Genomic DNA, 12817 nt, shown 5'->3' on the forward strand with positions numbered 1-12817 from the left:
GTCATGCAGGCCCCTAAGTTTAGTTTATGTTGACCTACCAGCCCAAAAGAGAAAAAAAAATTATTAAAATTTAACCCTAACAAGTTATTGCAGATCGCACCACCTCATATCCTTATATAGTGTAAACAAATGGTTTTTCAGATATTTTAAAATACAATATTTCCTGTTTTAGATTGCGTGATTTGTAATTTGAACGGCCTTTGTTAGCCCGGTTTGGGTGTAGACAATGTGTCCTATTGAGGAGCACAAGAAACTTTACAAAGGTGCGGCCTATTGGGATTAAAGGAGAATCAAGGTTATCATGTATAATAACCCCTACGTTTAAGAATCTTGCAGCTGGATTGACATCTTACACGAATGCGACCAAGAGCTTTTAAGAAAATAAATTTCAAATCCTTCATCTGCTATCTTAAATCTCGCACCAAAACGATCTTTAAATGTAGTGCGCTGAGATCGAAACATAAACTGCCGACATGGCTGAAAAAATGCAAGCAGGATAAAAATAAAAAAAAGAAAAGAAACAGGGAGCTTGCGTAGCAAGTTCTTGTAATTGATAATGACCTTGTCGATCATGTTATCAAAAGCACTTGGCGGAAAAATGGACTGCTCAAGGTGACTTCGTGCATGCTTTGTGCAAAAGAGGCAGTTCTATGGCCACATCGACCACTCATCGACAAGATTGATCGTTCATTTGCTTGTCCAGCCGTGACTGTCATCATATTGCTTTGTGTGATTTCTATTGGTCTATTTAAAATCTTACGTCATCTGCGCTGAAACGGGAGTACTAAAATTCTTTATTTGGTTAACTGGGGTGACAGTGTTCTGTATGTCACATTGGGTGTGAGATGAACTAACCGGAACATGCAATGATGTGCTCAGGCAAGACCGTTATCTTTTTCATTTTGTACGTCGCAACAAACAGTGAGTTTCCAATCTTACTAATTACTAGTCAGGTTACTCGTGACTGGATCACATGGATTACTCTATGAAAGCAGACTCTTTAGCAAACGGTATGCGGTTATCAAAATCCTTAGTCATCAAGACAAACCCTAACATGTCAACATCGCCTGATCCATTAGGAGTACTTTATTTTGCTTCTCGTGCAGTTGGAGTGATATCTGTCATCAGATGAAAGAAAAACAAAGTCATTGTAGATTAGGCTTGTTCGCTTTAAGTGAAGCAGAAAACACGCACGTCTTCGAAATCGCTTGAATTTCTACAAGTTGGCAAATGTTTTTCAAAAATAAGTGGCACTGCAAGACTGAACTGGTTACAAACCAATCTGGAAATAGTATTCTTTCGAAATATTTTTGTATTCCCTATAATAAACTATCGTTGAAATTATGGCGACATGTACAAAACAGGGTCAGGATAAACCAGCTTAAATGAGCTGATATTTCTTTTTGTGTGACTAATGATGATGATGTATTTGAAAAACTGCAACATTATTACACATGTATAATGCTAAGTCAGCGTAAAACTTACCTTTATAACGTGAAATTCGGATAATTTGTATTGAATTTTAATTTACCAGACTGGAATAAATACTTAGTCAGCTTCATCCATCTAAAACTTGGCTAGAGGCCATAACAGGTGGTTGGTTTAACCACAGCATTTGCTCAGAGATTGTTTTCCTCGTCTCCCCTTCGAATATTCACTATTTGATTAGACTTGGAGCGAAAAATTCTGTAAACCATTTGAAGTCTCAATCAATCATTGCAATAAAGAATAGCCCTGTGTCTCCATATTAAAAAAAAATGTTAACGACAATGAGCCTGTTGGAAGCTTTGAAGTGAATAATTTGCTGAACGTTTCATGGCAAACTGTGCGCGTGGTCGTGATAGGGCATAATGTTGTTACTTTTCGTTCTGTAGACTTTCTCTAACATTTAGATCTCGACATAGATGTCCTCATAATTTTACATGATGATCTCACGCTTCAAGATCCACTCAATTCAAGTTATTCCTGTTATACATGCCGTTATTGAAATTTTCTCAAGGTGGACAATGGCATTGACTTGGCATGGATGACTGCTCTATAACTTCCGCTCCGCTTTCTAACACGCGATGTTCCCTTTTGGAACAGAGGGAACAAAGGAACATGTTCAAATTTTTGAGGAGCTTTAGAATTTCACTCGTAAAGCCCACGTGAGACGAGTACTTATCAAACGACCAGTGGTTGAGTCATTGCTTGAGTGGACATGTTGCTTCATAGCGGTTGCGACAATCAGCTCTATTGTTATCTTCTGAATATACGAAAAAGCAATGCAGAAACTTGGTGAACTCTTTTTGAGGCACATAGCATACCTTTGCTTATAAAAAAATATAAATTTTCCAGCCGTTTTTAAGCTGCAACCTTTGAGTTTAAATTTCCATGTTTCATGTTTATGGAATGTGCAAAAAGATTATTTGAAGCTTGATTCCTTACTCCGAGTTTTTGGTTAAGGTTGAATTACTTTCTTCTGGAAATTGTAAAATAAATGTTCGAGTGATTATGCTTGTTTTGCTTTACCGTTAGAGAAGAGCTAAATTTTAAAGAAAACAATGATGGATCGCGATAGTTAGATAAATCTTTGAGAGACAAAAAAATACGCTTTGACAACTAATTTTCTGCATCGTTTACGGCCATTCATTGCGGCCTGATTACAAAGAGTAGATGCATTTTTGTAATTACATATAAAGTTATATCCTTTACTCAGAGCTATCTCGAACTTGCAAGTGAGGCGTTCTAAAATTGGGGCTCAACATTCAGATCCCCTTTCACTGTGATTGTATTAAAATCCGATGCAATAAGGACGAATAATCTGAGAAATTACACCAATAAAAAATCAACGCTGAAGGTAACGTGTACCGGGACGCATCTTTCCTGAGCATAAAGTTCTTTTACTTTAATGTCCTCTGTTTTAAACTTCGATGACGCAAATGACTGAAAGTTTATCGAGGTAACTGATTTATTTGAATATTTTCTTTGTAGTTTTGATATCTTGTGCCCTGCTGACTGGCGCTGAACACAGTAAGTAAACAGATCTCGTTCAACAACTGCCTTTGTGCATCTTGAAAACTATAATTTTCAGCTGAATGAAAGCTATATATTTGTTTCTTTTTTGTCGTTGTTTTGTTTTATGTTTTATCTTTTTGAAGGAAACCCTTCATTGCATTAGTTTTGCTGATAGAGCCTGGATGGACTTAAGGAAAGAACTCGTAGTCTAATGCAGCATTCAGTTGGTGATTAAGCTGTAATTTCTTGCAAAGATAAAAGTGTAAACAACCGAAATTTTTATTTTACGTCTCTAGGTTGTGACTTTGACTATGGTTTGTGCAATGGCTGGGCAAATGAATATTACCAGGATGTTTTTGATTGGACCAACTTGCGTGGTTCCACTCCTTCATACGATACAGGACCATCCTCTGGCCATGGAGGATTTGGTAAGCTCGCTAGTCCTGCCCCTCTGTCCTTCAAACCTTCTGCTAATTATAAGTGATAAAATGAACTCTGAATATGATTGCAAGTTTTGGGTAGGAAACACGTTTTCTAGTTGATTCACACACCTCCATATTCGAGTTCTAAAAAAAACACACACAAAAAAAAAATATATATATATATATATATGTATATATACCTTAAAGGCCAGTGAAAACAAAGTTCATTTGTGTTGTGTCTGAGTAGCATGCACATTGCATCGTAAGAGGTTGATGATTCTGACGTTGGCGGTTTTTTTCCTCCAAAACACTGCATATGACTTAGTACAAACGTGTATGTATGTGTCTGTGGGTGAAAACGGACCTTAACATATCGTTTTAACGTTTCCTTCCAGGGAAATACATGTATATAGAGACATCTTCGCCTCGGCGTTTTTGGGACAATGCCATACTTGAGTATTCTGTACCAAGCAACGATGTTGGGAAATCATCCTGTTTATCGTTTTATTATCACATGTACGGAGACACAGTTCATACCCTTAGTGTATTCAATGGAGGAACGAAAGTGTTCACGAAATCAGGAGACCAGGGAAATCTATGGTTGAAGGGAAAGATTAGTATAACAACGTTACAGCACAAAGTAAGCTGTCTTTTCACGTAAGATTAATAGTTTAATTAAGGCTCACTTACATGTGTATGGTGTAGAAGAAAACACCCCGTTTATAAGTACGTATAGAGTACTTTTGATCCTGGTTTCATAGCCATTTTATTCCCGTTCAAATAACAATAGGATTTATTCGCGTCACCTACTTTAAGGAAACATTGCGAGGAGACTCACAACCTTTGCCGCTTGGGCCGAAACGCCAACGAGACACACCCTGCAGGTTACGGAAACGCTAAACACAAGAGCGAGGGTGATAGAAATCGTTGAATTACGTATGTAGTGAACAAATGACAAAATAAGTCAAGCCTTGCCATCAGAAAATCACACCATTGCTGGATTCTTAGTTAGTCCAATCCATTTGTGTTTTAGATAAAGTTCGAAGGAATCAGAGGTACAAGCTACACGGGTGACATTGCCATTGATGACGTGTCTATCGTCCCTGGAATTTGTAAAGGTACGCTTGGAGTACATTAACATTTTATCTTTCAGTCGTCTCTCATTCATCAACAAAAAGAGAACAAGGGACTCAATTTTTTCGAAAGAATTTATAATAGTCTCTGATTGAACCACAGCATGAATTTCTTGTATCTAGGTCGTGAAAAAACGTCTTTCTAAAGTATATAATTTGAAGGCAGTGCAATGGTTCGAAGATTATGTGTGGTCAGTTAAATTACTTCAACCATAGCATTTAAAAATTATCTAAAAGCCTATCCCTTTGGAATCTACCTAAAGACATTTTCAAAGGTGGAACTTTATAGTACTAGCGATGTTCATTTATTTTTTCAGAATGCAAAGAGGCGTTGAACCAATCTTTTGGAAGACTGGACATAAGATATACGAATAAATTTGACCCTTACTGTAACTGGTTGATCGGAAACGGTGGTATGGCTAAAAAATTTGCTGTTGTTTCGATCCGTCAAGTGTACTTTGGCCACAACAGGTAGGTTCGGCGCTTATGTTATTTCTTTCAAGTTTCTATTTAAAATTCGACAATTATGGACATACAGGTCCACACAAAGTTGGGTCTCGTTAAGCCTCTGAATAGGACTCTCTATTGCGAATAAGAAACTGCTATATGTGCTTACATTTACGGTCTTTACATTGTCCCTTAGCGAATACGTCAAAGTGTTTGATGGAAATGGGACAGAGGTTGTGTCCATAGACAGATGGAATTCGTCTTCGACACGTTTTCAAGAAATTTCATTTGGATCTTCCGAAAATGTTACGATTCAAGCTTCACTTATCTATAGTTGGAGTTATATCAAAATTGACTACGGTATTATGAATCAAGGTTTGGAATCAGGTGAGTAAAAGCGATATAAAAGTAATTCATAAATCGGATCAATATCAGTATCTGAGCAACTTCCCACCTACCCCTCCCCTAACCCAACGTTGGGTTAGGGGAGGGGTAGGTGGGCAGTTGCCCAGCTACTGATATTGATCCCATATATCTAATTTTATCGACTCAACTGTGATTGAAATTTCACGATTACGTTTGTCTTTTAAGGTTAAAATATAGGAGATAGATGACAAAATAATCACATTTTTCCTCTGACGGTCAACTACGATCATAAGATGTTCTATAAATTATTTCACATCAGCAATAGCACTATTGTTAATTTTTCTTTCAAATATTCATTTTCCTGAGGAAGCAGGCCTGGCAAACTATTTTAGGACTGAGTGGAGAGGGTGGTAATAAATCCCGATAGATAAATAGTGATTGATAGTTTAATTAATTAACGACTGTAATGTTATGTAGCTCGACCCCTCGCTAACTGGAACCTCACTGTGGCGAACAAAACAACTAAAAGTATACGAATATACTGGAATAACCCAGTTAATGAGCTCAGCTCTGGAGTAAGTTTCTACGTGGCCATTGCTGAAAGAATGATGAACGCTAGCAGCGTATCCAACGGAAAATTACTACCTGGAAACACAACATCATCTGAGATAACAAACCTTGAAAGTTACACGGAATACAGCATTTACGTTATTTTCCTGGATAGCAAAGGATCACCATTTAAAAGTGCAGTTCTTGCAACCAAGACTGACGAAGGAAGTAAGTTGGTTGTATTCTTATGGGTAATAACACGATATCGAGTGCAATTTGATGTGAATAAGACCGAGTAAAATTTCCAAAGACAACAAAATTGCACGAGCCCGAAAAAAAGGGTCACAGAGAGTCGAGACAGACGCTATCTGTAATTTGAAGTTACAACTTTGCACTCGTGTTACATGAAAACTGCACTCGTTTTCCGTCAATCAGACGCAAGTAATTTTTTTCATGTATGTTGTTACACGCATCATAGAGAAGGAGACGCAAGGACCCACCCAATTTATCGACTAGTGTAGAGAAGCCAGTATCGCATACCGTCTTTGTATGTACGCTATCCTACTGAGTATAAAAATGGCTTGTAATCAATCAAATTTTATGAATAGGCATGAAAAAGCTCAGAGCCCCCGATACCACCCTCAGTTATCATTTCATCGACGTGTAAACTTGACATTGTAGTATGAAATGGTCCGCCTACGAACCTGCTAAAGGGGGTAGAGATTCAATCAATATCAATATCACTATTAAATTTTTTAGAGAGGTTACCCCTGAAAAGCGCTGACCTCTTCACAAAATTGTCTTAAGTCACTATCTAAGTAAAGGAGCACTTGCCCTTGACGGTTGAGGCATATCTCGAACACGAACTGATACATCCTAACATGAGCAATCACGTAAAACTCAATACTGCGTTTTATTCTTTAATACAGTCCCGAGCAGAGCGCCAAGTGGTATACGAGTGACAAGTGTGGAGTATACAACTAACCTTTTAGTGGAATGGAACCCTCTATCTAAGATCTATGCAAATGGGAAGATTTTGGGTTACATTATTTACTATAGAGAAAGCGACAATTGGTGGTCACCATATAAAACTGTCAATACAAGTAGTCCTTATCCAACGCAGTTCGTGTTGAAAGGACTAAAGCCAGCTGAGAGATATCGTGTTGCAGTGGCGGCTTTTACATCTAAGGGACGAGGACCGATGTCATACTCTTACTACGGGACAACGGGTGAAATAATTCATTTCAGTTACAAAGAGGCACAATATATATTTTTTGCAATTTCCTCGATGAAGGGTCTTGTCTTATTGAAATCACGATCGAAAAGGACCTCAGCATTTAAGTTTGTATCCCTGTACAAAATATGGACAAATTATTGCTAAGAGTGAAACATTGTTTATTGGTGTCGATTATTTTATGCTGACAGAATTGCTTAGACTCCGAAATAAATCACCTTTGTATCAAAAACAAAACAAGATGGAGCTATTTTAATACCGTCGATATTACCTGCAATATGCTTGACAAAAGAGGATTTTATGTTTATGACGATTAACGACTTTCTAAGCTTCTTCTAGCTTCAGACTCATAATTTTACCATACCAACGCAAAAATAATTGAAAGAGCAAAAGGGGAAAAAATATATGTATTCGAAAATGATTCATGATGTAAGCAGGATTAATCTTTTGTTGCTTCTTGTCTCTTCCATGTTAGGTTGTTCTCAAAATTTAAGAGAAGCCTATGGGGAAATATCCTATTCGCCAAACAACTACTATTATCTTCGTTGTTATCTAAGCATCATGAGAGGTGGTATACCTGACGCTGTAGCTGTTATATCTGTGCAAGAAATAAATCTTGAATACTGCAGGTACAAAAAATCGGTTTTTAAGCATTTTCAGGGATAGCTGATACGTTTTTTAACATGTATCTTTTCATTTTGAAACCATTATTGAGGTAGTTTTCTTTTATTCTGACTATTGAGTTATTTGATTTATTTGTCATTTCGATCTACTTCCTACCAATCTTTTGCTCTTATTTCTGCAATTTCCAAAATTTTACTTACGAGTTACTCATATTAAGCAACCATTTTGTTGTCTAATAAACTGCTGACAAATAGCTAACGTTAGAATCTGGTCATGTCCACATTCCGAAGAAAAAACAGATGATTAGTCAGTTTAAATTTTCTCTTAAATTTCAGATGAAATTTACGAGAAATGTACGGTTTTTCCCTCAGCTTATTTACTAACCTTTTGAATGAACCCTCTCGAATCTTTTAGCGATTACACAAAGATTACCGATGGAAACGGCACTGAGGTTTTATATCATAATGGCTGCAATGAAAAATTTGCTCCAGAAATCCTCTTTGATGTGCATTTTGGTTTGTCCAATAACATTTCAATTCAAGTATACACAAGTGGTTCAAGCAGTAGTATCAAAATAGAGTACGCCATTTTAAGGCAGAGCCTGGCCTCGGGTAAGTTAACTTCAGCAGCCACACAATTTTTTAGCGTTCTTATCCATTTTTTTTTTTAAATTTCTTTTCTTTTCTTTTTTCACTTCCGTTCCTAAATCTTTAGTTTCCCACTGTTTTGACTTCTGTTGCACGCCTTCCAGCTGCTGAATATCCAGCGAGATCCACCACCACCACCACCACCACCACCACCACCACCACCACCACCACCACCACCACCACCACCACCACCACCACCACCACCACCACCACCACTACTACTACTACTACTACTACTACTACTACTACTACTACTACTACTACTACTACTACTACTACTACTACTACTATTACTACTACTACTACTATTACTACTACTACTACTACTACTACTTCTACTACTACTACTACTTCTACTACTACTACTACTACTACTACTACTACTACTATTACTACTACTACTACTACTACTACTACTACTACTTTTATTACTCCTACTGCCGTAGATTGAGTAACCAAAAAGGAAAGTCTCTCCTAGTAGGAACAGATGAATTCGCCTGGGGCAAACAATATCAGAAGAAAACAATGTAGATGCAGCAGAATGATGATAGTTAATATTGATAAACTTTTCTTTCGTAGCCGTTATTGTCTCAGGATGGAATTTATCTATATCAAACTCTGATTCCTTTGGTGCCACACTTCAATGGACAAGCCTCGATGCAGAAGCAAACCATCAAGCAAATTTCTACATAATTGAGGTTAAAAGCATGGATGGCCTTCCATTAGACGTCCATACTGTTCCAGGAAATACCACAACGTCAGTCATTAAGCGACTCAAACCTTCTACAAAATATCGTGTGGTTGTTTTCGGAGTTGATAAAAATGGGATACCCTATAAGAGTTTACAAAGCATTCTTACTACTTCAAAGGGTATGCTAATTTTTTTTTCATAATACGCAAGGAGCTAAGTGCTAAACGTATAACTTTAAGTCTTAGTGAGGTAGGCTTCCTGTCCAAGTACAAAGCAAGAAATTTTCCCTTGATCAACCATTTCAAGTCCTCACTGCCGCTTAAAAAAGTTTAAAAAATGTTAGAACGACCATGATGAACTATGATGTCTTCCCCTAGTGATCTGCGGAACTCGACCCAGTTCGATGCGCATCGTCGGTGGCGCAGTTGCCATTATAAACAGCTGGCCGTGGCAGGCGATGCTGTTACAGTATGGAAGCCAATTTTGCGGAGGATCATTAGTGGATCCATACTGGGTAATCACAGCAGCTCACTGCGTTCAATGGAAATCGCCAAGTAACGTCAAAGTAAGGTAAATGGGAGAAATTAACATTCTGTTAACTAGAGCAAAAACAACTACCATCTGTAAGTCATCAGTGAGAAACATTATTAGGAATATGATATTGAACTATTGTAATAAGGCTTAAGATAATCTCAGACCACGATCAATGAGCAAGTCTAATTATTCGTTTCATGCATGTAGGCTGGGGGCCCATTACAGGACAAGTGGAAGTGTTGGGACAGAGCAAGACATAAGCGTCTCAAACATTATAGTCCACGAGAACTACGGAAGTCCAAAAACGTATAGTAACGACATAGCTCTTTTAAATCTCGAAAACCCTGCTGCACTTGGAGTAGGAGTCGGACTTGCCTGCTTGCCGGATATTGGAAATATTCTTCCCGTTGACCTAAATAAAACATGCTGGATAACAGGTTGGGGAGATCTGTACTCAGGAGGATACCAACCGAATACCCTAATGCAAGCGTCTGTGCCGCTGGTGTCCAAACAACGTTGTTCGAATGTTTATCCCGGAAAAATCGACGACTCGATGCTCTGTGCTGGTTTGGATCAAGGTGGAATTGACACCTGTCAGGGCGATAGTGGTGGACCGCTGGTGTGCGAGTTCAACGGCACCTGGTATCTTGAGGGTATCACCAGCTGGGGATACGGATGTGCTCAAGCTTATAAGTATGGCGTCTACGGCAAAGTGCGGGCCCTAGATTCTTGGGTACGTGCCAATATCTATAAGGTGGCTCCACCAAGTACAATACAGCCGCACAATCAGTCTTCCGTTTCTTTAGGTAAGAACTGCCTCTTTCTGCTGTAAAACATTAATTTTTAAAGAAAAATACACAATTTCAAATGTTTAAGCCCTTGAATTTTGAATTTTAAGAAAATGAGGACTTCGCATCATTTGTAAAAGGCGATGGTAATCCTAACAATGAATGACCTTTATCTACCATGCTGTACTTATTAACTACAGCAATGTTACAACCTTACAAGTTTCTAAATGTAACCAATCAGTATCTTTAAACCTTTAAAGGAAAGGGAAAATTGAGAAAAAAACATAAAACAATGATCATCATTTTCTCCAATTGCGTTAGTTTGGTGCAGTTTTGACAATGGTTTGTGTTCTGGATGGAGCCAATCCTCTTTCGATGACTTTGACTGGACGTTGGGGTCAGGGCCGACGCCATCCTCTTCAACAGGTCCCAGTTCTGGTCAAGGAGGATCAGGTTAGGCGTGAACTTGAAGAAACAAATGAAAGAAATGTAGCACTAATGATATACTTCATAAATTGTATTCATATAGATAATTTTTTTTCCTTTAAGATTGCAAAAACTTCTTTGAAATTAATTTGTCTAAACTAATGTCTAAACTGATATGTTTCAAAAACCCATCAAAGAACCGTGATTTACATTTACCAATGAAGTCGCTAGAGAGAATCAAGCAAAATATCAAGGGCTCTTTTGAGAATGTTTGATAAGACTCGAATAGTTATTTTCGTGGTGGTATTTTTTTATTATATGTATTTTTTGATTGTTTGACAAACAGATATTGCATTACTCCTTATCCCTTTTTATATTCAAGATATTTTTATATGTTTATGTTGCTGCTTTAGGAAATTATATTTACATTGAGACGTCCTCGCCGAGGAAACCTGGAGAAAAGGCAAAGATCGTGGTCACAGCCCCCAAAAAAGGGAAAAAAGCGTGTCTTTCATTCTACTATCATATGTATGGAGCTTCCGCGGGAAGTCTTAATGTTTACAACGGAAATGACACAGTCTTTAATGTATCAGGAAGTCAGGGAAACAGATGGGTGATGGTGGAAAAAAGTATACACCTTAATAGCGAGGCAAGTAATGTCTGGTTTCTCAATGGCCGTTTCTCTTCATCCTTAAGAATGAAGATATCAATATCAAGTATAAACAACGTGTTATCACAAAACATTGTGATCGCAAGCGGCTTAAAGGGTCGAAAGCCTACCAGCCATAAAAGAGATATCGTATCCGCTGCGGGATCCGATGCTTACAGTCAGTGATAAAATGCCGTTCGATGACAAAAAATTCCAAGTCATATCATCAAAATTTCTAATTATTTTTCCTAGAGGGTAGATGTGACATTGCCTCGGAAGTGGGAAGCGGAAAAGAGAGGATAGATACAAGTGATAACATATAATATTTTTAATTCAGCTTCCCAATATTTTACATGTATGACTGCAGGTACTTACCAAAAAAAATCAGGGTATGTTTTGCTTCGTAACGTAATAGTAGTTTATATAAAGTTTTAACTGATTATGCTCATAAATATGAACGCTGATTAGTGAATATTTGCTACGCCTTCCTTACAGATTACATTTGAAGGAGTAAGAGGGAGTTCTTACACTGGTGATATCGCCATTGATCAAGTACTGATTACCGAAGGAAACTGTCCAGGTAAATGGAAATTTAATTTTTGCTTTATTTTGTTTTGTTTTTGCTTGGTTGTTTTCCTTTTCTTTGGAATAAATAATCTCAATTTATATGTATTTTGCTAGTCGACATAGAATCATAATACTGTAACATGTAATCCTTGACGACAGACAAGATTAATTTAACCCTATGGTAGCTAAACGAAGATGCTTTTGCTCATCACTTACTAATACATTCCAGACTAAGGGGCGATGATTTTCCAGTGGTAGGCAACTTACAGATACAAGGATATAACTAAAAAATTTAAAGATATAGCTCTTCTCGCAAGAATGATCTTGAATTCCACAGATGAATATTATACTTTTTCTTTTAAATTTTTCTTCTAGTTTCATGTAGCTTTGACAATGGGTTGTGCCTTTGGTGGAGCCAATCCAATTCAGATGTCTTTGACTGGAAGCTTCTTTCTGGTTCCACGCCATCATCTGGCACGGGACCTTCGTCAGACCGGAGTGGGACAGGTTTGCGAAATCGAATTGAGAAATTTAATCATCAAACGGTCCGTCGCAATCGCTATTCTCAAAAAAAGACAAATGTCTGTAGCTTCAGCATGATCATAAATTATTTCACGCCTGGTGCACCTCCAAGGATTGATTTCTTCCTAACAAACCATTTTCAAAATATCGTCCCAATAAATGAAATAATTTGATCTTTCTCAGCCATAGACCAGAAATAACAAAAAACGATGGGTATAATA

The 12817-nt window shown here is 37.6% G+C and overlaps 1 protein-coding gene across 5 annotated transcripts in view; it reads left to right on the forward strand.

The window, feature by feature from the left end:
- Positions 1-12817, forward strand: part of LOC113685320 (MAM and LDL-receptor class A domain-containing protein 1-like) — a 40166-nt gene that overhangs the window by 4047 nt on the left and 23302 nt on the right. For 2 of the 5 annotated variants that reach the window (XM_089212071.1, XM_089212072.1), the window contains exons 1-18: positions 805-921; positions 2974-3012; positions 3294-3425; positions 3815-4059; positions 4453-4537; positions 4870-5023; positions 5196-5386; positions 5843-6142; positions 6844-7143; positions 7624-7777; positions 8187-8383; positions 8999-9289; positions 9488-9680; positions 9852-10450; positions 10754-10885; positions 11272-11507; positions 12003-12087; positions 12450-12581. In XM_089212071.1, coding sequence (XP_089068197.1) covers positions 867-921; positions 2974-3012; positions 3294-3425; positions 3815-4059; positions 4453-4537; positions 4870-5023; positions 5196-5386; positions 5843-6142; positions 6844-7143; positions 7624-7777; positions 8187-8383; positions 8999-9289; positions 9488-9680; positions 9852-10450; positions 10754-10885; positions 11272-11507; positions 12003-12087; positions 12450-12581 — 3520 coding nt within the window. In that variant the 5' untranslated portion in view covers positions 805-866. Of the gene's footprint in view, positions 1-804; positions 922-991; positions 1011-2973; positions 3013-3293; positions 3426-3814; positions 4060-4452; positions 4538-4869; positions 5024-5195; positions 5387-5842; positions 6143-6843; positions 7144-7623; positions 7778-8186; positions 8384-8998; positions 9290-9487; positions 9681-9851; positions 10451-10753; positions 10886-11271; positions 11508-12002; positions 12088-12449; positions 12582-12817 lie in introns of those variants that run through there. The other 3 variants (XM_089212073.1, XM_089212075.1, XM_089212074.1) reach the window with 2 other exon arrangements.

This window comes from Pocillopora damicornis, chromosome 7 (genome assembly GCF_964200805.1).
Source record: "Pocillopora damicornis chromosome 7, jaPocDami1.2, whole genome shotgun sequence".
Lineage (NCBI taxonomy): Eukaryota > Metazoa > Cnidaria > Anthozoa > Scleractinia > Pocilloporidae > Pocillopora > Pocillopora damicornis.